General features: G+C 46.2%; 3 protein-coding genes across 7 annotated transcripts in view; 2 read left to right on the forward strand and 1 right to left on the reverse strand.

The window, feature by feature from the left end:
- Positions 1-432, forward strand: part of LOC103370789 (zinc finger CCCH domain-containing protein 7B) — an 18,609-nt gene extending 18,177 nt beyond the window's left edge. For all 4 annotated transcript variants that reach the window (XM_008299947.1, XM_008299943.1, XM_008299944.1 and 1 more), the window contains one exon: positions 47-432. In XM_008299947.1, the coding sequence (XP_008298169.1) occupies positions 47-227 (181 nt within the window). In that variant the 3' untranslated portion in view covers positions 228-432. The remainder of the gene's footprint in view (positions 1-46) is intronic.
- A 1,730-nt stretch (positions 433-2,162) lies between these two features.
- Positions 2,163-15,738, forward strand: tefb (TEF transcription factor, PAR bZIP family member b). Of its 2 annotated transcripts, none has more exons than XM_008299949.1 (4): positions 2,163-2,520; positions 9,576-10,172; positions 10,991-11,208; positions 12,043-15,738. In XM_008299949.1, the coding sequence occupies exons 1-4, from the start codon at positions 2,415-2,417 to the stop codon at positions 12,256-12,258; spliced, it is 1,137 nt and encodes a 378-aa protein (XP_008298171.1). In that variant the 5' UTR covers positions 2,163-2,414; the 3' UTR covers positions 12,259-15,738. The 2 variants fall into 2 exon arrangements, with proteins under 2 accessions (XP_008298171.1, XP_008298170.1); XM_008299948.1 differs by lacking the exon at positions 2,163-2,520 and adding an exon at positions 8,763-9,060.
- Positions 15,739-16,791: 1,053 nt separating this feature from the next.
- On the reverse strand, positions 16,792-24,701 carry tob2 (transducer of ERBB2, 2). The gene is made up of 2 exons (XM_008299950.1): positions 24,328-24,701; positions 16,792-21,661 (listed from the first exon to the last, which is right to left on the reverse strand). The coding sequence occupies exon 2, from the start codon at positions 21,460-21,462 to the stop codon at positions 20,254-20,256; it is 1,209 nt and encodes a 402-aa protein (XP_008298172.1). The 5' UTR covers positions 21,463-21,661; positions 24,328-24,701; the 3' UTR covers positions 16,792-20,253.
- Positions 24,702-24,711: the final 10 nt, after the last annotated feature.

The raw sequence follows: 24,711 nt of genomic DNA on the forward strand, positions 1-24,711 counted from the left end.
GCGAACACTTTGTTATTCTGAAACATTCTGTGTTGATGGTTGACAGGCTGGATGGCGGCTGTCCTGATGGCGTGAGCTGCGACTACGCCCACAGCCCAGAGGAGCTGCAGGAGTGGACGGAGAGACGAGGCTTCCTGCGACAGAAGCTGGCCAAAGCGAGGGAAGACATGCTCATCATGCCCGATGAGATTGACTTTGGGAAATACAACTTTCTACTTCAGGACTGAGAATAATGCATTTTTTCGGTGTGTCATTTTTGTAACTACCAAAGCAGCAGCTGAGCGTATTAAGGACTTTCAAATTACAGCCGCCAACGTCTTGGGGTGACGTTATCAGCTCGTCCAACGATCACTTGAAATCTGATGCACATGTACTTGTTTTGCCAAAATAACGCCACATAGTGTTTAACTAAAACAGTCTAATTTCTTGTGAGCGTGTGGAGCTGTACGTAGTACTTTAGCCTGATCCAGACACTGCTGCTCAAAAACCTCTGCAGACACAAACACACTTTCCTCACTGAAGATTCATAGTCGGTTCATATTTAACCAAACGTGCAGCTTTTAGTGGTTTGTTTTTTCATTTTCCCGCCTGTCTGCCCTTTGTTTGAGCAGGGATTAACATTAAGCATGTTTTTATTTTACAGCTCCCAGACAGAGAGGTTCAAACTATGATTGTGCAATTAAATACTCCCCATAAACGATTTCCCAGAGTTTCAACACGATCAGGTTTCATTATTGGAATTCATGCAAAGACAGGCGAGGTGACGAACCGACGACCTGGCCGAGATGCACGCCTTAATAAAACTGCTACGAGGCCACATCGTTGTCGTTTCCGGTTCACGTTATTTTTTTATTTATCAGAGATGGGTGTGGGCTGCCAGGTGGTTCGGTGGTTAGCACGTCGCCTCACAGCTAGAAGGTCGCCGGTTCGCGTCCCGGTGAGGACACCCGGGATCTTTCTGCGTGGAGTCTCCATGTTCTCCCCGTGCAGCGTGGGTTCTCTCCGGGTTCTCCGGCTTCCTCCCACAGTCCACAAACATGCTGAGGTTAATTGGTGATTGTAAATTGTCCGTAGGTGTGAATGTGAGTGTGCTTGGTTGTCTGTCTCTACGTGTAAGGATGTTGGATTAAGGTGTAGCGATGATGGATGGATGGAGATGGGTGTTGCCAAATTGGCTAATTTGCTATGAATTGTTTTCTTGATTGTTACAGTAAATGACTGAAGGTGTGTAACAGGTATGATAATAGCTGCTGTGTGTTGTATTCATGTGGAAGTGTGCTTTCTGTTCCTGTTTGTCCAAACCTGTGCCACATGTAGATTTCTGGCTCATTTTTATTTGACCAGGTGTCTCTATCTGGCTGTGAACGACATAAACAAGATGTTCACGATACATTTGAACTGTTGCTGTGTTGTTTCTTATGTAGGCATGTTTTATCTCATTTATTCTTAACATTTTTACAAAGAAATGCCACGTCCAAACCACCATGTGCTGCAGTGTGTGTCTTGAAAAGTTACCAGAACAGCTTAGAGTCATCAGCGGTGGATTATTTTGGGTCATGTTCAGCTTCCTACCAGCCCTTCAGACTTGAACTCCTTCTAATTTTGCTTTGCACTGGTGGTAGAACACATGCTGATGTGTCTGCATAGCCGCTCTGTGTCTTGTGAGCAGAGATCCTCCCTCAGCTCTTTGTTTTCAGCCATGACTTGCAGTTGAGCCGTAAGCGAATGACCTACCACTGCTGTCCTCAGTTTGCAGTGTTTAGAAACTGCACTAGGCTAGAAGCTGCATTTTCTTTCTTTCTTCTTCTTTTTATTTTGTTTAAATCAAACTTTGCAACCATTGCAGGAGATGTGAGCGTCTGATGTGGACGTGGCGTTTTTAGTGAGCAAATCCAGAAACGGTTGAAGGAGAATCTCCGTCATGTTATTCCCAACCAGACAAACATGCTGCGTTTTCATTATAAATCAACAACTTCACCTTGGCATGGATCATCTGTGGCTGCTCCTCCTCTGCTGTTGGTGTCCGTGCACTTCCCGTTCCCGCCTCTAGAGGGCGGCTGGCGCTCGGCCGCACCGCCTCCTGTGCGCCGCACGTGCTGCCGTGTCCGTCTGAACATTGTTGTTGTGATCGTGCTGCGTCACAGCCCCGCCCCCCGCTCTCTGATTGGCTCCGCGCCGTGATTGACGGGCCGGCAGCCAGTCGCCGTGCTGCGGGGGGCGGGGCTCCAGCGGCTCATTAGCATACAAGTTGTTTGGACACATGCAGACGTCCCCGTGATGCTGGAAGTTGGTGAAAAGTGACTCAAGTCAGCAGCTGACAGCACAAACCGTGTCCCAGGCTCAGGTGGAGCGCTGCTCACGCACTCAGACTCGCGTTTCTCGACAACAGCAGGTAGTTTCAGAAGCTCTTCATCATGTCTACAGCTAACCAGGTGTTTTTCGGAGATAAGAGCGATGTTCCTGATCTCCTCAAGTCCCTGGCTGACTATCCGTTCTCCTTCCCTGCCTTCGATGACACCGGTAAGGATGCGTTTATATTTATAGATTTAATTTATATTTGTTTGTTTTCATACACGTCATGTCAGGAAGCAACAGTGGAATTAAAGCACATGTATGGAAACATATGTTTCAGTTACTTGCATCTTATTTATTTTACTGTATTTTTTTTCATGACAGGTTATAATAAACTCAACAGGATGTAAAGCAGTTAAAATTAAAGATAAGTTGCAAGATTACCACTGATACCAAACCAAACTCTGGCCGCTCTGCTGCCTACAGAGTACATTTACTTTGGACTCAGCTGCATGTTTATGGGTAAACTGACCTGAGATGAACGCAGCAGTCTGGTGCAGCACTGAGTCCTGCCTCTATGATGGTTCTGAGGTTCTGTTTCTGAGGAATTGTTTCAGCTGTGAGGCACTGAGGTGTTTTGTTATTGAGCTTATTAATATTAATGAGGTGGACAAACACTAGTTTCAGGTGTCTAATGAGGTGCAGACTGGCTGTACCTTTACTTAAAGTTAGGTCATGTTTTTAAACTGAAGCATTTCTTTTAATAACTGCACTATTAAACACTTTATCCATGTATGTGTAATATTCCAGTCTACCTCGCTGCTCCACAAATGTTTAGTGCTGAACACAACTAATTGTGGATTTTCTACTCTAGTGTTATATTCTTTACTCTATTGCTGTATTTTACTTATATTTTGCTCTTGTTTTATTGTACTTATTATTTATTAGGCTTTTTCTAAAAAACAAACAGGACCTGAGGACTAATTTTGTACCTCAAACATGTGAATGTGAGCTGGCATGACAAGCAAAGTTCCTTCAATTTTTTAAAATGTAATTCAGTTTATTTTATTTATTGGTGTAAAGCACTATTTAAAACACCAGTTGTCTCATGATACTTCGTAAAGTAAGCTGAAAATTATTATGTTATGCAGAAAAACCAAACATCCTTCTTTGGAACTAGCTGGAAAGGAGGAAAAAAAAAAACTTTTTAACAGGAGGAAACCTCCGGCAGGACCCTGCTCAGGGAGGGCAGCCGCCTGCCTCGACCTGTCGGGTTTGGCTAAAGGAGAAAGAAACAGACAAGAAAACAGTAAACACCTGGGAGGTTGGTGAGTAACCACAGATCAGAAATGTGCAGCTCTGAAGCCACAGAGAGAGGACAAAAAAACTCTAGGAGAGAGATAAAGTTAGTGACATGGAGAGAGAAGGAAGGGAGGTCCTCAGTGCATTATGGGATGTCCCCCAGCAGTCTGGAGCTATAACGAAGCATAACTAAAGGATGGTTCAGGTCACCTGAGCAGCACAAACTACTGGATTTATCAAACAGGGACGTTTTGAGATGGGATCTGCTTCCTGAACCCAAACTGGGAGCTGATCCAGCAGCAGAGGAGCTGATAACTGAAGGCTCTGCTTCCCGTTGAACTTTTGAAGACTCTGGCAACCACGCTAGCATTGCATCGACTAGTTTTTCGGCATCACTCTGAGACAGGATTTGGACAATATAGTGCAGGTGAAAATAGGTCGTTTTGCAGACTTGCTTCCTGTGTAAGTTAATCCTGGTCAAAGATAACTCCAAAGTTGATCACAGGAGTCCAAGGCATCCAGAGTCCATTCATATCTCAGCACTGAACTCAACATTTCATCTGAAAGGTCTTAGAAAACCTAAACTGTGATTTATGGACAGCAGCAAACCCTTTTCAGAATGTAATTAAATGCCGTCCAGTCTCACTTTCATTCACTTCCTTATTGCAATGATTGTGGCAGACCAGAGCGATCCCCGGATCACATGGACATAGAAATGTGTCCGTCGGCTCCGGCTGCCTAAAATGCGCCCAGGTGATGAAAGGCTGCGAGCCGCCTCGTGTCAGCAGACTGTCTGTGCTGTTTCTTCACCAAGTCCCAACACAGAAGCCTGCGACTGATGCAACAACACTGAAACAGTCCTCACTGAGGATTTCATCACATCATTAGCTTCCTTGTGCACTCGGTAAACTTTATGTACTTTATCGCTTACTCTCTTTTTTTTAGGGGGGGTGTTTAAGTCTTAATTTGGTGGTGACAGCGTGGACAAACAAGAAACATGAGACCAGAGTGGGAGGGAGTGACATACATGCAACAAAGGCCTCGGCTCCGAGTGAACCAGATACTTTGGGATCACGTTACCGGCTTGATTAGTTGTTTTCCTTCAGCTGTGCTCCTTAAGCGCTGGTCAGGTGTTAGATGATGTCTGCCATGTTCTCTCAGTGCGACGTGTGCAGAGACTATAACTTATTGCTTAAAGTTGGCCACAACCAGACATTAAATGTACCTCCATCTGCTCCCAAATATAAATTATTCAACATATTCTGAGGCAGCGTGTGTCAGATCATGAATAATGAGAGACTTTGTTGATCTCCATAGAAACTTGCCTCCTCGCCATGGCAAGGTCAGGGGTCAGGATGGGCGACAGAAGAGTTGGCTAGTCTGAGCACCTCAGTCAGGGAGTTCAGCGCTACAACCAGAGCCCTAATGATGGAATAGCTTTCAATACATTGCAAAGGGGGACATTTGCCTAAATTCAAGAATTGGAGTGATTTGATTGTTTTTATTGTTGAGGCCTGACAAAAGAGAACAAGACTAGTTTAAACGAGAGAAAATAAAACCTGGATTACAGTCTTGATTTTTGCACGATAGATATTATTTGAGATGTTTTCACAAAAGCACAATTGTGTCAATTAGATTTAATATTGAATGATATTTTAATTAAAAAGACCTCGATGTTTGGATTGCAGCTGTCACAGAGGGTGCAGCACATAAAAAGCTGCACTTTTAATTAATTTCGCTGATAAAGTTCGTTGTCATCCAGCCTCTGAGATCAGTAAGACGTTCAGGAGTTGGGCTGTTTTTGCACATTCGTCAGGTTTAAGGGAACATGCAGCTTGGTTGAAGAGGACCCAGGGTTCACAGTGCCTGTACAACTCTGCATTTTTTCTTTTTGTTTGTTCACTTGTCACTATCAATAAGATTCAATTGAAAAATGGGTTTCAAATTTTCATGATCCATTGTTTTTGGTTTGGATTTGGAAGATTAGGCTTGTTAGGTAAATTATGTGGATGCTCAACTGGATTGGGATCCGGTTAGTTTGGAGGCAGGTTCAACACCTCGGGCTTCATGTCGTGTTGCTGGAGCCGCTCCTGTGCAGTTTTTGGACTGTGGTCGGGCTCGTTGTCCTGCTGTAGGAGGTCGTTGACCTGCGGAGGTGTGCTACGTGTGGTATGCCTCCAACATGAGTATCAGGAGCCACATGTCTCCCAGCAGAACATTAGATCATATCGAGCTGATCTATGTGGCCGGTCGCTGCCCCACCCTGTGTACACATGTTGACTTATGGTGTACTGGTATGCAAATGAGGAATTTTAGCAAAGTTGTATCGATGCTCAGCCATGACATTGAGGCCGCTGTGTTTTTTATGAGCTGTATATAATAAAAGTTGTAAAGCTGTAAAGATAGCGTACAAAGCCAAGGCTACCCACTTTCTGATCTGACTAGTGTCGTCATTACTTGTGTGTGTGTGCGGGGCAACTAGAGAGTTTACTAAGTGGACCGCTTGTCCTTCAGTTCAGTCGTCCTCAGACAGAAACGATGACCTTCTGTCACGCCGACTAATTAGAATCAGTTGAGTAAATTCCTCCAATTTTTTTTCCCCTCTAATCAGTTTGTGTAAATTTATATTTTCTCTGTAAGACTATCCAGCTGGAGGCTGGTGATTTTTTACATCTAAATATTAATTGACCACTGAAAAGAATAGAAGATTTTTAGTGTCATTTTCTCTTCATATCCAAGACATACAGAGGAACCGAAAAGACCTCTCGCTCTCACCTTCGTTTCAGTGCCATACATTAAGAAAAAAAAGGAAAAATACAGTATAAATAAAATAGAATATGGAAGAATCAACACATGTACACTGCTGGTAGTGCGATATAGTGACAGTGTGTTTAGTTTCGTCATATATGGATGAAAATGAAAAGACTGCATGAAACAAACCTTGGCTTTTGAAGGAGAAGAGACGAGAGAAGCAACATAGATGGAAGGTAATGGAGATACGAGGGGACTGGCATCATGTCCCCACGATGTTAAACTAAAACTGACTAATTACATTCAAACAATCGATGCATCAGCCTCATGTATGACTCCCACTGACAGATAATTTATGCCAAACACAAAATGCAGACATGTTCGGGAACACGCTCAGCTCAGGGTTTGAACCTTCTCTGCATATCGGCCTTGTTCTTGAGCAGAGTGGACGTTTTCTGTTGTTATTGAAACACATCCAGAGTACATGCGAGGTAATTACGACGTTCCCAACTCAAATATAAACTGGCTTTAGCTGTTGACTTTGATTATCTTGGTGTGGCACCATTAGCGGCCGTGCTGCCGTGTTTGCAGCTTGTGCTGACACGTTAATTAAAACGGCAGGCACAGGATGTTCAGCACAGTTTACTGTAAGATACAGCGTAGAGCAGAGGACGCTCTACTTGCAGGTGATGTCGTGATTTTAGATTCTCCCTGATGTTTCTTTGTGCAGTTTGCAGAAAAAGGAAGCGTTTCTGTCAACAGCAGATTTTATTTCCTGTAATTATGTCTTGCAGTGTGTAACTTGGAGTAAAGTTTTATACCCTGGAGTTATTACTCAAACACATTAACATTATATACCAGGGATCTTCAGCTCCGGTCCTCTTGAGCTACTGTCCTGCAGGTTTTTGATGTTTCTGCAACACACCTGACTCAAACTAACGGATCTCCAGCAGCTTGTTGTCAGGTTCTACACAAGTCTGTTAATGATCTGTCGTCAGGTGTGTTGCAGTAAAGTCTAAAACCTGCAGGACAGGAGCTCACGAGGACCATATGGAGATCCTCTTGTGCTGTGGTGTGTTTGCGAGAACTTTTGTAAACAACAAAGTCACCTCCACTGTGAATGGGACTGTAACATAGCGCTGCTTGGACTTGTTGTTCTGCTCAGACAGACCCTCTCATGTCTTCATCAGCAGACCGTACAGCAGAGGGCACTGAGACGTGTTGTTGTGAGACATGGCGGGCAGATGTTTGCCTGATTCCCTCTGTAGGCACAACAGACTTCAGCCCAAAGCTTTTCTGATTGTTGCTCAGGAGCCGCTGCGGAATGTAGCGCGACGGGTTTGCAGAGGTACAGGTGTGGTGCTGTGGTTAACATGGCACTCCGGGGTTTTAATCATCCATTATGTCATGTTGGATACAATAAACAGTCTGGTGTTGTGTACATGCTGGTGTGCATGTGACACCTGGACGCGTCTGTCTGCAGCACCTCTGGTTGAAATGGGACCAGCGCCCTGTGTTGGGCTGAACTCCCTCAGATCGCTGGATGAATGTGGGCTGTTGTTCTGCAGCTGAACATCGTGTTCCGGAACCCAAACATCCTGCTTGGCGCGCGCGAGCGAGCGAGCCAGCGTGAAAGAGCGTGGCGCGTGCACGGGAACGTGAGCTCAGCCCTTGTGATTGCGGTTAGTGCTGAATATTCATACGTTCGACGGAAAGGCAGCTCCGAACCCCGCCGTGGACTCGCAGCCCGACACGTATACGGCGGTACCAAAACACTCCGACTGCGTGTTTTTATTTCGTGCCACGGTTCTTGTTTTAGGAGGCGCGTGCCCGCTCACGGCTCTCCTTGGCTTCGCTCGCACGTGCTGGGTACGTGAAGCCACGCCCCTTCGACAGATTGCTCTTTCACGTGAGTGCGGCGGGGGTGGGAGGAGGGGGGCACGTGTTTGGCCACGAGTGTCTCGCTCTTGCCATCGACACAAAGTCAAAGCACGAGCCTGTGTTTTTTTGTGGGAGTGGGTGTGTCGTGTGAGCCTCCGTGGGTGTGAGACACGCAGTTCAGACTCTGGATGCAGAATGTGGGACGCTTCCATCACTTCCTGCCGCCTCGTGACACCTTCCAAATAATAATAATAATAATAATAATAAACAAACGTACATGTGAATTACACCTGTGAACGCGCAGGACGCTCGGGTCGCTCCGGACGCGTGTCCTCCTGCAGCTCCACGCATGAACACACGAACATGTGTGGGGAACAGCTGAGGTACATATTCATGTGCGGCTCGCTCTCAGCCAATCACAGCCTACTATTCCGCGAGTGGGCGCGGCACGAGACTCCTGAATATCCAATGAGCGCGCTCGGTACACGCACGGAGAACAAGGGGTTTGTGTCGCTCGCGTTTGTTTGTGCTTCCTCCCTCAAAAACAAGAGAAAGGAGCGTTACTACTGTTGACAAACAGGCCCGAAAGCACCCGAGAGTCGCGGTTCTCTCTCTTTTCTGGTCTCCCGTCTCGGACTCGAGCTCTCGGTTCCCGCAGCGCCTCGGTCCGCTCGGAGCTCGGCAGCGAAACAATGCCTGGCAAAGCCGCGGTGGCAGCGGCGGCTCAGGCCAGCGGCGACGTCGCTCCGGCGGCTCCGCAGAAGTCTTTCCCCTTCGTCTTAAAGAAGATCATGGACATCCCTCCTCCCAACATCCTGGAGGAGGGCGACGACGGTAAGCAGCGGTCTGCAAACAGCAGCGCGCGACTTAGTTGGCTGATGTAGGGCTCGAGATAGATGTGTTCCGTCCAAGTGTCATGAAGTGAACTGGGTTACATCTGGTGGTTAATCAGGAGCTCATCCTGTGGCTCATGTGTGAGGCAGCTTTATACGAGCCTGGAGGAAACAGAACAAAAAGTCCCGTTTCCTCCTTCCTGATCTTCTCTTCAGAGACTTGGTGTCTCACTGCACGTGTTTGGGTGTTTTTGTGGTTCTGAGTCGGTGCTGCTTTGTGTAGTGGGTTGCATGTGTGGACTCTCCTCCACTTTCAGACTTCAGCCTCCTTCTGTCTCTCCATCACACTCTTTGCTGCCTTTGTTTACACACTCGTGTTGTCAGATGTCCCAGCACCACCGTCCTCCTCCTCCCAGCTCCTTCACACATCCACACTTTACTTTCCCTGCGTCTGTGTGCAGCTCAGGTGCAGGAAGCCGCGTACTGAACCACTGTTTCCTCCTGTCTTTTGTGCAGAAATAGAGAAGGAGAAGCTGTGCTCCTCTGATGATGTGGAAGGAGGTGGGGCTGTGGCAGCCAGTGCTGGAGGAGCTTCCAGAGGAGGCGGCGGTGGCGGCAGCGGCGGTAGCGGAGGTGTGTCAGCCTCCCTGACCCCGGCCATTTGGGACAAGACCATTCCCTACGATGGGGAGACCTTCCACTTGGAGTACATGGACCTGGATGAGTTCCTCCTCGAGAACGGGATCCCTGTGAGCCTGGAGGAGGAGGAGCTGCAGAAGACTCTGACCTCAGTGGAAGGCAAAGGCAAAGCCGTTCCCAAGGTTATCGCTGCAGCCACTGCTACTACCACCACCACTACTCCTGCTCCAGATGCTCCAGATGCCGCCGAGGCAGCCGCCGTCTCCGCCACGGCATCTTCCCCCTCCGCCTGCACGGCCGCCTCAGATCCAGAGGAGACCGTGACAGTCACCACATTACAACCAGCCAAGCTAGAAGAAGAGGAGGAGGAGGAGGAGGAGGAGGAAGACGAGGAAGAAGAAGACAATGAGGAAGAGGAAGGACAGGAAGAGGAATCTGTGGCTGAGGAGGCAGAAGTGGAAGTAAAGAAAACAGGTGAGGAATCTACAGTTTGGATTTATATTTTTATATTATTTTGAATTTTGCAGACTGTGACATTTGGTTGCTCTGCTGCCTGTAGTTTTATTTTAAATCCTCTACCGATACAGGCACTGGCGTAACATTAACTACCAACGTATGTACAAACATGCAGACAAAGCGCTGACCTTTGGGCCCGTGCTGCAGCTTCTATCTGTCTGCTGCACATCTCCAGAGCTAAAGAGCAGACACAGTTGAGAGGAATCACAGAACCTGTTGCCTCAAACACAGTCGAGCTTCAAACAACAATGAAAACTCAATGCGAATATCAACTTTGCAAACTTCAGTAGAAAAAGCAACCCTCCAAATCCCAGAGAAGGACTGTAGTGACTTTCAGCAGTAGTGTGTGCACCTGAGGCTTGTTCTCGTTGTGGTAGGGCTCCGTCTGAGGAGAGGAATAATGTACGTATAACACAATAAAACTACTACAGGCTACAGGAGGGTTTATAATAAAGTCTCAGCAGAACATCAAACATTGTAGATTTACAACACGATCTTTGAATAGATTTGGAATACATTTGTCCTAAACCAACAAGTGTTTGGTATTTACTGCACCAATCAGCTCAACTAACACTGTTTTAGGTGCATAAACAGGAACCAGTGAGCACTGTGTTGGAAAAGAAAAGCTAATTTCACATCTAGCATCGTCTCCTCTGTGCTCCTATGCTAATGTAAGCAAAGCTGTCGATTTCCATACAGCAGAGGAGGTTCCTCAGGTTTCACAGCAGTGGCCTCTCTTGCACTCCAGCTTACGTTTCCTCCTCCAAACCCCGCAGATCGCAACGCCGCCGAGCGTAACACGCCTTCCCCCATCGACCCAGAAGCCATCGAGGTGGACATCAACTTCCAGCCGGACCCCACCGACCTGGTCCTGTCCAGTGTGCCGGGCGGAGAGCTGTTCAACCCTCGCAAGCACAAGTTCTCCGACGAGGAGCTGAAGCCGCAGCCGATGATCAAGAAGGCCAAGAAGGTGTTCGTCCCCGACGAGCAGAAGGTAGGCGGGTTTTCACAAAAACGTGATTTGTTCGTCCCAAAGCTGTCAGCAATTGACAGTGAATGCATTCATGACTGTATTGATCTCCCTCGGGGAACCTTGTCAGCATTTCTATTCAGTTTTTAAATGCCAGAAGACACATGATAAGGGAAACACATCCATTGTCTCAAAAGCAAACATGAGGTTTCATATATAACATCACCTTCCTGTATCAACATCCGTCTTCAGTTGGAGCACGTACAGCTGAATTGCTCCAGTATTACAGAGTAGAGTAGCTTTATGGTGTTTGAGCAGAGTCGTAGGCGAGCTGGTGTGCTGAGCTGCAGCGAGTGGGGAGAGACTGACTTCATACATCTGCTAAAGCAATTTAAGGCAGAAGAACTTCTAAATCTGTAACGCACACACAGAGGAGATTTCGGGGTCTCATCAACAGCTGGAGAACAATTTAGATTATTCGTAGATGTTCCTAAATATCGGTCATAAAAACCTGGCATAGCTGTTAGCATTAGCAGCTAAACTGTGAGTTAGATTTAGGATGATTTTAATAAACCTGGTCCTGTGTGAAGCTGAATTAAATACAGTAAATAAAGATGTTAACACAGTAAACATGAGAGAGTAGATTTCACTAAAACTCTGACCTGTACTGTGTTTTGATTCAGCGTTCCTGGTTAGATTAAAGCATTTGCAGAGCGCCGGCCTGTGGATTAGCGCTCCGCAGTGGGGAGGGGAGGTCTTCACAACACAGATGTTCACTTGTTTCAAATCCCTCGTATGTGCTGGTCGACTCGGCCTCTCCCTTTCTGTCTTTCTCAACTTCCGCTCTCGTTCCCTCAGGATGAGAAGTACTGGTCCAGGAGAAAGAAGAACAACCTGGCGGCAAAGCGCTCGCGCGACGCCCGGCGGCTGAAGGAGAACCAGATCACGGTGCGCGCCTCCTTCCTGGAGCGGGAAAACGCCGCGCTGAGGCAGCAAGTGGCCGAGCTGCGGAAGGACTGCGGCCGCTGCAAGAACGTCCTGGCCCGCTACGAGGCTAAGTATGGCCCACTGTAAAAAACACAACAACGACAAAACACAAAAGAACTACGATTTAAATCCAAGAAGTATCAATGAGACAAAAGCAGAACTCCCTTCCCCACAGAATTCAACACAGACACAAACACCAAGGGAATCTAAATTTGCACTGTTGTCGCCGCTGACCTCCAGTCACTGCGTCGGGCTCCAGTCGTAGTTTCTAACATGATGCTGGAGTTTCGGATGCACACTGGCAGGCAGTGAGACGTGACGGGAGCGGTGGTCACAGGAAGGCCTGTGGAGAGCGCCTGGCTCCTACACTCTGAGAGGAAGTGGACTGTTGCGGATGCTGCCGCGATCAAACGTGGCCTATCTCAAGGGAGGTTCAGGAAAGTCATGGAAAGAGCAGGCTGGTACAAAAGAATCACAGGCTATCGAATACTACACACATCAGTTTTTATCACTGCACAACACTCCGTGGACCAAAGCATGAGTAGCGTCAGTCAGAAGTTGTGTATTTAGAGCGGTGCACACTCGCCGTCCCTCACTTTTCCTTGTGTTGCACTTAACCTTAAAGTGTGGTTGAGTCTCAGAAGAAGGATGTTCGCGGTGAGACGTTTAGATCAGCTCACGGCAGCGTAGGAGAGGAACACATAGACACAGGAGCAGAGGAGCAGGAGGCAGACTGACTTCCAGTCTGAAGGGAGAGTTAGACCTCAGGTCGGCACAGGAGGCGAGGAGGAGAGTCCGTCAGTGGTGCGGTTCGGTTCAGTCACAGTTCTTCCTTCTTGTAACCCACATGCACGCCTCTGCGCACACAAAACGCTGTTTATAACAACTGTCTGTGTATATATAGTCATCTCCTTGTACCATTTAGTTCTGTGTGTTTTTATTGTGTGTAATCCATTTTTGCACTTTTTCTTAAAAAAAACAAAAAAACAAACCAGAACACACACAGTGTGTAGAGGTTCTACTGGTGGTAGCTGTCTACCGTATTGACCAGAACCACGGTGGGACACGCAGTAGCTTACTAGAGAAGAAACTAGCATGACCTACAGTGTAAAGCAGCTGTGATTTAGTTTCCTTTTCTACTAATCTCAGATCAGCTTCCAGAGCCTCACACAAGATTTGTATGATTTTATAAATGGAGAAGGAGTAGCAGCTTTTATCTGTCGAAGGCATAAGTGTGACGATCTGCAGGGCCCTCACCGGTGGAGGGGTACGTTCATATGTAGGGAGGTTTATTTTACTGCACACTGCAAGTAGAGGGCGCTTCAGTCACTGCCGGCCTGCTAACGGTGTCCTGACGACTGGATGGATTTTCTTTTTTTGAAAAAGATTTAGCCAGGCCCGAAGTTGACTGCTTCTAAACCTTGTAAATAAATGATTGTCTCATGTTCTTTATTTCCTAAGACAGGGACTCTGACTGTGTCTTTATTAACCCAACACTATTCCTTATATTTGCCAAATAGTCAATGAGTGCTGTATTTATTCTGATGGTAATAATGCATCTGTTGATTGTGATGTACAACAATATGTCATAAGATTCTATTTCTGTTGAGGAACAACACGTATATAATGATGCCAATGACTAAGCAGGGACTTCAATGGGTAAACTGTGCTTTTGGATGTTTGTTTTTAAAACAGATTTATATCGTTCTATGGGATTTTTTTCTCTATATAGATACATATGTGTCTGAACACACAGAGGACAGGGCGCCCTCTTATTTACCTCATCCAACACTTCCTATTTTGAATGGTAAAAGGTTTCGTAGGGCTTCAGCGTCGTGTTGGTCACAGCAGAGAGCACATTAACAGCAGCTTGGTTCCATTTGGCAAAATCCAAGTTGACAAATTGAGTTCTTTTTGCCAAGGTGGCTGAGTCTGTATCGACATTAGTAAATACATTACAGACTGTTATGGGACTCTATATCTCAAGTGTCTTTCTCGGATGCAGATTTTAGTGATCGGCCGGCTCGTGCTCGTAATCACGGTGATCTAGGAAAGAAAATAAATGTGGCAATAATACTCTGTTATGTAATGCTTGTTTAATTTCAGTAATGTTGTTGTATGTAAAATTGCTATGATGTACTAAATAGAAATGCCCCAAAGTCATTTGTGCTTCCAGTTTCGATCCTGTGTAGTCTAGGATCCTAATGCATGAAACCCTGTAAACCTGTCTTTTTTTTTTTTGTCTTTTTTTCTCGTAAATTTTACACCAAGTGTACTTATGTCTGTAAACCATCACTGAAAACTGGATCTGTTTCTGGATGGGGAGGCTGATGGCGTATCGTACGGTTCTGTCAAACAGGAGAAGCAGAGCGTCTTTGTTCTGCGCTTGTCGCTGGCCTAACAGCACCACCTATCCTTGTGCAGTCAGTGCTCGACCTTGTGACGAACGTCAGCTGAAAACAGCATCTTTTGATCACTGTGTGGATTGTTTTCTATTTACTAAAGAATGATCTATAGCTAGATACACTGGATCAGCTGGTGCTTCTGTGTTTTCTTGATTCTGTGTTTGAGTTTCCTGATGGTGTAGTTCAACAGACATTTCTTAGCCTCCTGTTTTGTTTTTGCATCGACATTCAGACTTGATTGCATTACGCTGTTAGACACCAGTGTAGTTAACGAATGCAATTTTATTTTATTTTTTTAACTAAATCAAAAAAAAATATTCTGCTTAAGGCTAACTGAAGGTACCGGCGAAGAGAGCCTTTAAAAAAAAAAAAGACAATAAATCAAGACAGTACCGCATATGGTATGTAGCAGTCTCTCTTTTTCTGATGCGAAGCGCCGTATAGAACTGGCTCGTAATTCACAGACTAACATCGAACAGGTTGCAGGTTCTGCACAAGGCAACCTGCAATCTGAAAGGACATCAGCAGTGGTTTAGAGGGAATGTAGGCGTGTCTGTCTTTACACTTATAAAGATGGCTGCTGCACTGTTCTGGCCACACGAACCCTAAAAAATAATTGAACACGATTGTTTCGATAAATCAAGATGAGTCTGGCATTTCCTCTGTAAATTTAACTGACCTGTCCAGGATGAGATGTTTGATCAGTAAATAACTAATAGGTGTGGACAAGCAGCAGTCGTAACCTTCTACCTGCAGGTGGCGCAATTTAAAAACAAAGCGTTATTGTTTTCTTTATCTGTAGATGGCGCCAAGTAGCACGTCTACACCTGAAGGTGTAAGCTGCTGTTTTCTGGTCTTAACCGTTGGCACTGGCTTCAGGTACTTCGCATCAATGACACTATGTCCTTGTTTACTATTTGAAGTAGCTTCAATACTCCTGGAGGAAAAAGGAAAAAAAAAAAAAACCTATTGAAAAAACATTTTTAAAGTTTTGTTGTTTTTTTGTGGTGTTTTGCTTTCTGTTCTCTTTTTATATACAGATGGTTTTTGTTAGGTGTTTTTTTGTATCGTCCTAACCATGTATCGGATACATGCAACCGCAGTACCATGTCCTAACTGTATCTTGTATCATGCATATGAAATAAATTGGAATTTAATGACATGTGGGCTCTTGGTTCGACCTTGCCTGAGTCATCGACCAGCTGCAGCATCTCTAACGGGAGGGATGAGAGACAAAGAAACAATGGGGAACAATGGCAGCACAGTTTGGGGAACAAAGCCGACGTCTTCCTTAACCTCCTCCGTGATGAAATGATATGCGATTGTGTTTTTATTTTCGCTGTCCCTTCGCCGCCTCGGTCCTGCTGCTCATCAGTATTCCACAGGAGTAGGAGATGTTGCGTAATGATCACATCGACACACAAGGGAGCTGCGTTGCGTAACAGCAGCAGCAGCAGCAGCAGCCTCAAAGACCAGCGGGATGGGTGTGTGGAGGATGGAGCAAAGAAAGCGAGGAAGCAAAGGATGAGCTCTGGGAATTGAGAGGAGAAGGAAGGGGAGGGGGGGAGAGGAAAAGGATCAGGCAGTTGTAAGGATGGGAGGGAAGGAGGAAGGGAGGGAACCAAGATGGCTAAGGGATGGACAGAGAAAGATGGAGATGCAGGGAAGGACATATGAGCTGAAGGAGGGAGGGAGGGAGGATGATGGGCTGCAGCTCGATATGGAGGTGAGTGGAGGAGAGCCAGAGAGGAGGCCAGCCATGCATGTTAATGTCACACCACTACATGTTGCTGTAACGCAGGGTGTTCGCCTCGCAGCTGGCTGTACGGAGACGCTGCCACGGGACAGACAGACAGACAGAGCGCGAGATGATGAAATGTGAAGTAATATCTGCTGGGATGGGTCCAGCTTGAGGTGGGTGGTGAGCAATCTGGCTCTTCACCATTTGAGAATTCCATCTTGAATTATTGATCAAACATCACTTGAATTTGTTTACTGCAATAAGAGGACGCTCCACTGTTCAATCCGAGGCTTCTGAACGCAGCTTCTTTACATGCTTTTGATGTGCAAGATGTTGAACGCAGCCGAGAGGTGGACTGGGTTTATCCGGGACCGAGCCGAGGATTCACACACACACACACACACACACCCTTTTTCACGGCTCTCCGCACACTCGCAAGCAATGAGGACGACACAATTAGCTTATTTTCCATGCTTGTTTTTGCCAATCTTGTTTTTTTTTATTACAAACTTAAAAAAGAATCTGATACAATAAGAAACTGCAGTAGTAACTCCCCCCATTCCCGAGGGGCCGCACAGAAAACAGGTCATTGCATTTCAGTAGTGAAAGATTCATTATACATCTACAGGGTGTACAGATCAGATACAAAATAGGAAAAATAATAAAATACAGGCAGGAAAGAAAGCACTATATCTTTACATCATCTGAACTTTTAATTATATCTATTGTACTCTTAAATGTTAAACTTTACATAGAAAATAAACTTCTTTTATGACAATGAAATATTCCAAAGTGCAAAGTAAAATGCACACATCGATATAAGCAAAGGACATCAGAATACAAAATTCTTGTTTTTCCTCTTCATTAATGTTCAACCCTGATTGTAGAGTAGCCTGTGTGTTCAGAGTAGGTTGGTTTAAAACGCCAGTTCTGTCCAAACGTGGAACATAAAACAGCGTTGGTTCTAACAGAGACGTGAGGGCGAACCGGCTTTTACAGTCATCACTCACATCCGTAGACCTCAATGGAACAATACACCTCGTTTGCACTGATGTGACAGAAAAAAAAAAAACAAGTCTTTTGGGACATGCATGTGACTAAAACAATCCCTCTGACGCTTTTATTTTTTTCTTCTCAGCAGGCCATCTACACCAGGGTCGACTAACAAACATTCACAGCACATTCATTTCCTTCAAACCTGTCGTGACACCGTCTTCCTAGTGAAGAGATACACTGGAGTCGTTTTTTTTTTTTTTTAGTTTTTTTTTTGTTTAGGGTGCAGAGAGGTAGAAACCCCTTGAATCCTTCAGGGTAATTGAAATTATGGCATTACATTGCACTGGAGGAGGGTGAGCATCTGTGTAAGCAAAGACAGTCTGGGATATGGCTATAGTATCAGTACCAAAAGGACCGGACCGATGGAGCGAGGATGACACGTCGAAATAATGGGCAAAAACAGAAACGGGTGAATCGTGATGGTAAATATACTATAAGGAGCGTTAAACACATATATCTGAGTAGATCTGGGGACTGAAGTGGCATACGGACATCAAAACAGGAGTGTGTGTGTGAGTCAAACATGAGATGGTGAAATGCAGTGAATTCATATAAAAAAGGGACAAAATCAATCTTAAATATAGAGATTTTTGGTTTAAATGTACTGCCTATGGGAGTAGTGTTGTCAGACTGCCCTGGGAGCACAGAAAAAGTGATATCAGTCATCTTTTCCTACACAAACCCACTGTAAACATTCACTTCTTAAACTCCAAATCCAAATTGAAGCATGAATACATTTACCCGTCTTATTAGACAAATTCTGTACAAGGTACAATACACATTCAATACTTTATTCTGTACATCTTTATTTTTGTCTCGGTTTGCATATATTCAATGTTATTTTCTGAAAAAATAACTTCAGCATGTAAGAAACTAAACAAAGAATCTGAACATATGAACTTTTTTTTATATACATATTCCTGGACTCGCCATGTCGTACTCATACAAACGTGAGTGATAATTTGCAAGAACAAAAATATAGAAATAAATTACAAAACAAAAAAATCTTTCCCTCACAACTGGAACATTTACAGAAATACACACCTCCCCACCCGTCCCCCTGGGGAACAAAACAAAACAACAAAAGGATGAAGAACTAAAAGTTGCATGCATATGACAACCTGTCACGATGCAAAACCAGCAGTCGAGGTTTCTTGAGCCATCTTATGCAAAAACCATCTATAGGTACAAGCTTGGAAAACATTCATACAAATGGGTAAGAATAAGACTGACGGCGTCTCGTCACCGTCGTGAAATGCAGATCGAGCTCCTCTTTGAAAGCGTTAAATGACAGCTGAATAAAAAGGTGCAGGAGCCAAAGAAGAGGGCAGAGGGGTTGTTTAGTGTCTGCAGTGGCCCAGTGATGAGGGGCTGGACACGGACAGGTTACCCTTTAATGTAGGGACCAGCACCAAGTCCAGCCGTTAAACAAACACCGTTCGTAACATCAGCCATCTGACAATCTACCCAGTGAAGCCACAGAAGCCACACGTACTGTAATTAACATTCCTCTTTGTTTCCTTGTGGTTGGGAAAAGACACGGAGCGACCTGAACTGTATGATTCAGGTTTTTGTTTGGAGCAGCCAGCAGAGATCACGGGAGAATTTCAAGAGGAGGGAGAGAATAGTGTGAGCCTTTGGCTTCAATACCATTTAAGCTCACCAGAAACGTGCTCTGGGTTTTAAAGTGTCACTTTCTAAGCCAGTACAGCCTGGACGGCACCGAGGCAACACAACCCTCTCCCTCGTTTCCTTCTGTCTTCCCATTCCCCTCCCTCCTCTCCACGCTGAGGAAAACCTGTCCTTCATAGTCAAAGTCATGCTAAGCCATTTATCACAATCCCTACTGCTTAGCTGCTGCATCCCCTCCCCCTCACCTCCTCCTCCGCCTGTTCACCTTCACACGCCGCTAAGTGCAGTTGCGTGCATGTGCACATTTCAATGCGTACGGTGTTCGTTTGAACTCATGTGTGAGACCATAGCGTCCGTCGCTGCATGTACAACAGCTGAGGTATCCGCACGCACTTATTGTCTTAAAATCTACTTTCTGTCACATTCAAAAAGGTTTCCCTCCCCGACCTTCACCGCTGCAGCTTCCCTCGACAGGTACAATACATTCTCCTACATCGCTCCCTCTCTGCTCCCTCCACTGCTCCCACTTCATTTAAACCCCGGGCATGTGCACGTTCCAGCTGACGATAACCTGCTTCCAATATACATCCGCTCACAACAGCAGAGCCCAATTATGTCTGTGCACGAGTGTATTTCAAAGGTAACGGGCCTGCCGCACAAACAATGAGCCTCCCGATCACGCTGAGCCACAACAAAACAGAACAGAAGCACACAGCAGAGCCCCCCTCTCTGTATTTGTGGCAAGTAGGGCAGAGCAGATTGCAGAGCAAAGTGCTGAGTTTTCCACAGCCGTCATTCCCTGCAGGACTTGGCGAAGTCCTTTTTCACAGCATGACAGTGCAGTGCAAATTGGAGCTATACTGGAGCCGAGTCCATTAGACTACGAGTCAAGAAAGAAAAGAAAAATCCTCTTACATTAACATTCAATGCAAAAAAATAAAAAATAAACAGAAGAGATTGGCAACAGCTAAAGGTAGAAAGCAACTCACCCCCGCCCACTCCTGTCAAAGCCGACACACCGAACGTGACGAGTAACAGCAATGGACAGCGGCAGGGTGGGGGCGGGGGTCACAGATCCAAAACAAGTCACATGAAATGTTCAGTGGACGTGGTGTCTTTAAATCTTTGTAGTAAAACTAAGTCTTAACATGTATTAGTATTAGAACAATTTGTTAGAAAAACTGAAAATATCATCACTGTCCAACGCCCAGCTCCTCCTCAACAACCCCTATCGTTACAAAGGAAGGCTTAGTTGGCCAGCACCACAGGCTGGAAGGACTGACTAGGGTATTGCAGGTTGTAGCTTCCTAAACCCTCAACGAACGGCGGCTTCTCCATGTACGAGATTCCTCCGTTGCTGCCAATGATGCCAACGCTCTGAGCAGGAGAGCTGGAGAACGGATCGAAGGACGGATGGGTGTTGACCGTGTGCGGGGGCTGGAAGGGGCTGGCGTGAGGCTGCATGGGCTGGGTGTCGGCATCGAAGTAAAGGGGGCCGGGGGATCCTGGGTAGACAAACTCTTTGGCGTTGGGGGAGAGCTGGCTGGGGATGGGTCCTCCGAGAGAGTGCAAGGAAAGAGAGAGGGGCTTGTGCTTGAGCAGCTCTGGTGCCGAGATGGTGGTGGGAGAGCGGGACAGCATCCTCTGGGACGGTGGTACGATGACGCCGGAGCTAGCCGCTGACCCAGCGCCGCTGCACTTCTTCATTTTGGTGGAGCCGAATTTAGTTGCGGCGAAGCTGGCAGTGGTGAAGGTGATGGGCTGCGGACGGGCCGTAGGGAGAGTGGACGGCGGCTGCTGGGTGGAGAGGTAGGGCAGGCCGCCGCTGGGAGGAGAAGGGGTGGAGGTGTTGGAAGAGTGGACACCAGGGTCGGTGGGTGTGCTGGAGCTGGGGTAGCTGAAGAGGCCGGGGCAGGACGGGGCAGACAGAGGTGTGGGAGAGCTGGACAGCGATGGCATGAGGGCGGGAGACGCCTGACTTCCAATCGGTACAAACACTTGAGCGTCTGGGTTGAAGCCCAGGCTCTTGGCCTCCTCCGCCTCTGGATCTCCTTTAGCCTCTCTGATCACCCCCTCAGCTCTCTCGCTGTCACAGCCGAGGCCGGGGGGGTCCTCCAGGTAGAGCACCTTCACCGCCCCCTTCTCTCCAATCTGGTAGGACACCTCGTACGGGTCGATCCACACGCTCAGCTCTGCGGGAACATTTGCACGCACCTCCTCCGTGTCCAGTCCACTTCTTTTGGCGGCCAGCTCCACCACAGGGTCCCTGGGCGCTCCCAGGTGAATACAGCGGAAGGCAGAGCCCCTGAGCGGGGCTTCAGGATACCAGTGGCCCTCAAAGCGAGACACCAGTATCCTCTCCAGCTCCTCACCGAACAGGTCAGCTCGGCGCCGAGGCAGCTTGTTGTACAGGTAGGACACGATGAAGTTGAGGGCGACCTTCACTTCCAGATGCATGGCTGCACCAGTTTAGCGCCGTTGTGGGAACAAAGCGTTCAAGACGATGGTGCCGACAATGAGGCAATGCCGCTGCAATACGTTGTTTCCTCTGTTTTATTGTAAAGTGTATGATTGTTTTAGTGTCACCATGGTAAAGGCACCTTGAAGGAGGAGGCAGCAGGTTGCAGGCTGTCGTTATCGTGTTCTAAGGTCCAAACTGTGAAGACAAAAGAAAACAGACTTCACTTGGCATGAACATGAGGAATGAGTTGTTGCTCTCCTGTCATGGAGCTGTTGACAGTCAATCACACTGATATTTAGTGGAGTCAGAAAGCTGCCGGTGCATGGGGGCTGCAGTGGGCCACGACACGGGCTTCTGCAGGTATCGAGTCATTAGTGCATCGAAGAACATTTTTGTTTTCATCTCATGATACTGAAGCTGTTGAAGATCTTTGTTGTCTGTGAGTTCTTTGAACAATCAGAACTGAAACACCGAACTAAAGAAAGGCTGCCATTATGTTTGTTTACAATTAAGGCTGCAACAAACAATTATTCTCATTTTATTTCAGTTTTCAGTGTTTCCCAAAGCTCTAGAAGGCATCAAACATCTTGTTTTACCAGCAACCCAAACATATTTAGTTTACTGTCACAGAGGAGGAAAGAAACCAGAAAACGTCCTCGTCTAAAAGCTGTGATCAGACAAGTTTGACCTTTATTTTCTCAAACCGATCATCAAAATAGTCGGTGATTAATGTATTTGACAAGTGATCGACTTTTCTTTGCAGATCACTTCACAATAAACCAAAAAAAGCAAAATCCTGCTGGAACAGTTTAATAAATGAACCAGCTACACACTCCAGCCATTAATTGAGTCATCTCTCTAATGAAAGCAAGTAAACACACATCCTCAGCTACCAGAGACCAGCAGGAGCGTCACTGCTTCATATTTCCACTATTCAGATAACAAATAAATGTCTATGGAGCTGAATACTTCTTTAAACTATAGAATAAACCCAGTAAACGAGTTTTGAACATCCTGCTGTGAGGGATATGAAGCGAGGCCAAGCTACACAAACGAGACTCTTCTTCAGAAACGGCGATTCTGAAATGCTTTTTTATTTCGGGTTTAATCAACTGCAGGATGTACTGATGGACGTAACAGATGCTGCGTTGTGAGCTTCATAAATCCTGCATAATCTGAATCCGATCCCATGAAATGCTACTCGCTTAATGCTTTATCGCAGTCGCACAGAGTCCATTCATCGCAGGTTTAAACTGAATGAAGGAGCACATGCAAAAAATAAGAGAGGAAAAAAACACAACAACAATCCCACAACACACACAAGACCTACTGAGTGTAAAATGGCAGGACAGTTAGCTGATTCAACAGAACACAGTTTCCCAGCATGCAGTGCACCATCACCCCTCTCCCCCTCCCTCCTACACACACAAACAATTCCCTCACATTCACTTCCCTGCCAGATGGGGATTCGGAAGCTAAGATTAGAAAGACGCCTCAGATTAAAGACAATTCTAATGTTATTACAAATAAAGCCGCACAGGCTGCATGCAGGTTCAGGACACTTCAAGATGACATTTACATTTTCCTTTCACATGAAGAGGGTGACATTGAAGGATAAGATGGGGGCTGGTTAGAATGAGGCTATAAATAGGGCCCCGTTTTGCATCATCTGTGGTGCAAATTCCTCCCCACCGATTAATTAAAAATGAGTGGCTGTAGGAGAGGATGCACCGGTTCATCACCTGCAACGGCCGTCACCACCGAGAACCCCGAGTGCACAAACAGCTACCTACTGCATCTGCTGCATGTCGTAGCTCTCATTATGAAAAGGAAACAGCAACATACACAACATCCAATGTCATTCAATGACATTAGAGGAGCAGATCAGGTGCAGTGTGCTTTCAGGGGTGGAGGACGTGGTTTCAAATCCTAAACGTCAACTAAACAAAAGCGTTAAAAGTCCTCAGTGTTCATAAATCCCCCTCACGCTGTTCCTGTTCTTCACTTGCACACTTGACTGAGCTGGTTTGTGTACTTGCGGGACTGTTGTTGCGGGTCAGAGCATCAGCAGGACCTGAGGTGGTATTTTTGTTTACATGGGCTCATTATGAGAGGAGTGTGCTGCTCAGCATCCGCTGCATGGCAGGTCTGAAAGCCACACTGATCCCACACAAAAGCACAAGCCACAGCACACATAGGACATCTATTAGTACGATTATGCACCAACAACATGAATATTATTGTCCTTCTGTCTCCCTCTCTCCTCTCAATACAACTTCAGATTGCCTGGATGCACTTGCTGGTGTCATTCTCTCTGCAAAAATAAAATGCATTTGCAAGAAGAGGCTGGAGAAGAAAAAATAATACCGTCCAGGTTATATGATGACAAGGCTGAGCTGGGTTATTAGTGCCATGTCAGTCAGGAGGCAGTGGAGCACAGAGGACTCTGCTTTAGCTGACATGCGAGTGGAGAAAGCCTCTTTGCTAAAAATGCAAATTAAATTATAAAAGATAATTAAGTGGCGAGCATCCCATCGACCTGAGCGACCAAGACTGCCTCCTCAGCACAAACACCCCCGCCGAAACACAACATGAAGCCTTTGGAGAGGGTCACGTCGGCTAACACACTGGAATAGGAAGACAAAAACAGAAAGCTGTGTGGTTTTTATTCAGCGGCTCGACACCCAGCACGGCCATTCATTACAGTCAGCGCATTTGGATGGAGAGCCAGAAAGCTGCTGGGAGGAAAAAAAAAAAAAAAAAAACGCCAGCGAGCGCATCGCTGTCAGTGAACCCGATATCAGTGATATTCAAATAAAAATGTACTCGTTTGATGCACCGGCTGACAGCTGATTACTCACCTCTCGTCCCTGACGCCGCAGCTCCACTTGTACTCCTGCGCTTCTTTTTTTTTTTTTTTTTTTTTAAATCCCCTTTTATGATGTCTCACGGCGGGTGTGTCGAGTCACTGCTTCAGACCTCAAACCAGCGAATATTTGTCTACCTTGCTGCCCAAATTCTCAGACAGAGTCTCCCACTTTGTCTCCAGCTGACACTTTGGATGAAGGCTCCAGAGAAACTTTACTGTTTGACAACCCGGCGTATTTATACAGCGTGACTCGCCCACACCCCCGTGACGGCAGGGACTACTTTCTTCACATTATAATCATGGCCGCTTTGTTATTATCTTTTTTTTTCCTCCACAAACGACGCTGTTAATACATCCCCTCTTCTACCAACAAACC

The sequence above is a fragment of the Stegastes partitus genome, unplaced genomic scaffold (genome assembly GCF_000690725.1).
Source record: "Stegastes partitus isolate 25-593 unplaced genomic scaffold, Stegastes_partitus-1.0.2 Scaffold1482, whole genome shotgun sequence".
Classification (NCBI taxonomy): Eukaryota; Metazoa; Chordata; class Actinopteri; family Pomacentridae; genus Stegastes; species Stegastes partitus.

Excerpts from the sequence above, each read along its gene's own strand:
- tefb (XM_008299948.1), top strand. The coding sequence starts at position 8,919 with ATGCCTGGCAAAGCCGCGGTGGCAGCGGCGGCTCAGGCCAGCGGCGAC. Across the intron at positions 9,061-9,575 it reads CCTGGAGGAGGGCGACGACG|AAATAGAGAAGGAGAAGCTG; the intron begins GTAAGCAGCGGT and ends TCTTTTGTGCAG. Across the intron at positions 10,173-10,990 it reads AGTGGAAGTAAAGAAAACAG|ATCGCAACGCCGCCGAGCGT; the intron begins GTGAGGAATCTA and ends CAAACCCCGCAG.
- tob2 (XM_008299950.1), bottom strand. The coding sequence starts at position 21,462 with ATGCATCTGGAAGTGAAGGTCGCCCTCAACTTCATCGTGTCCTACCTG.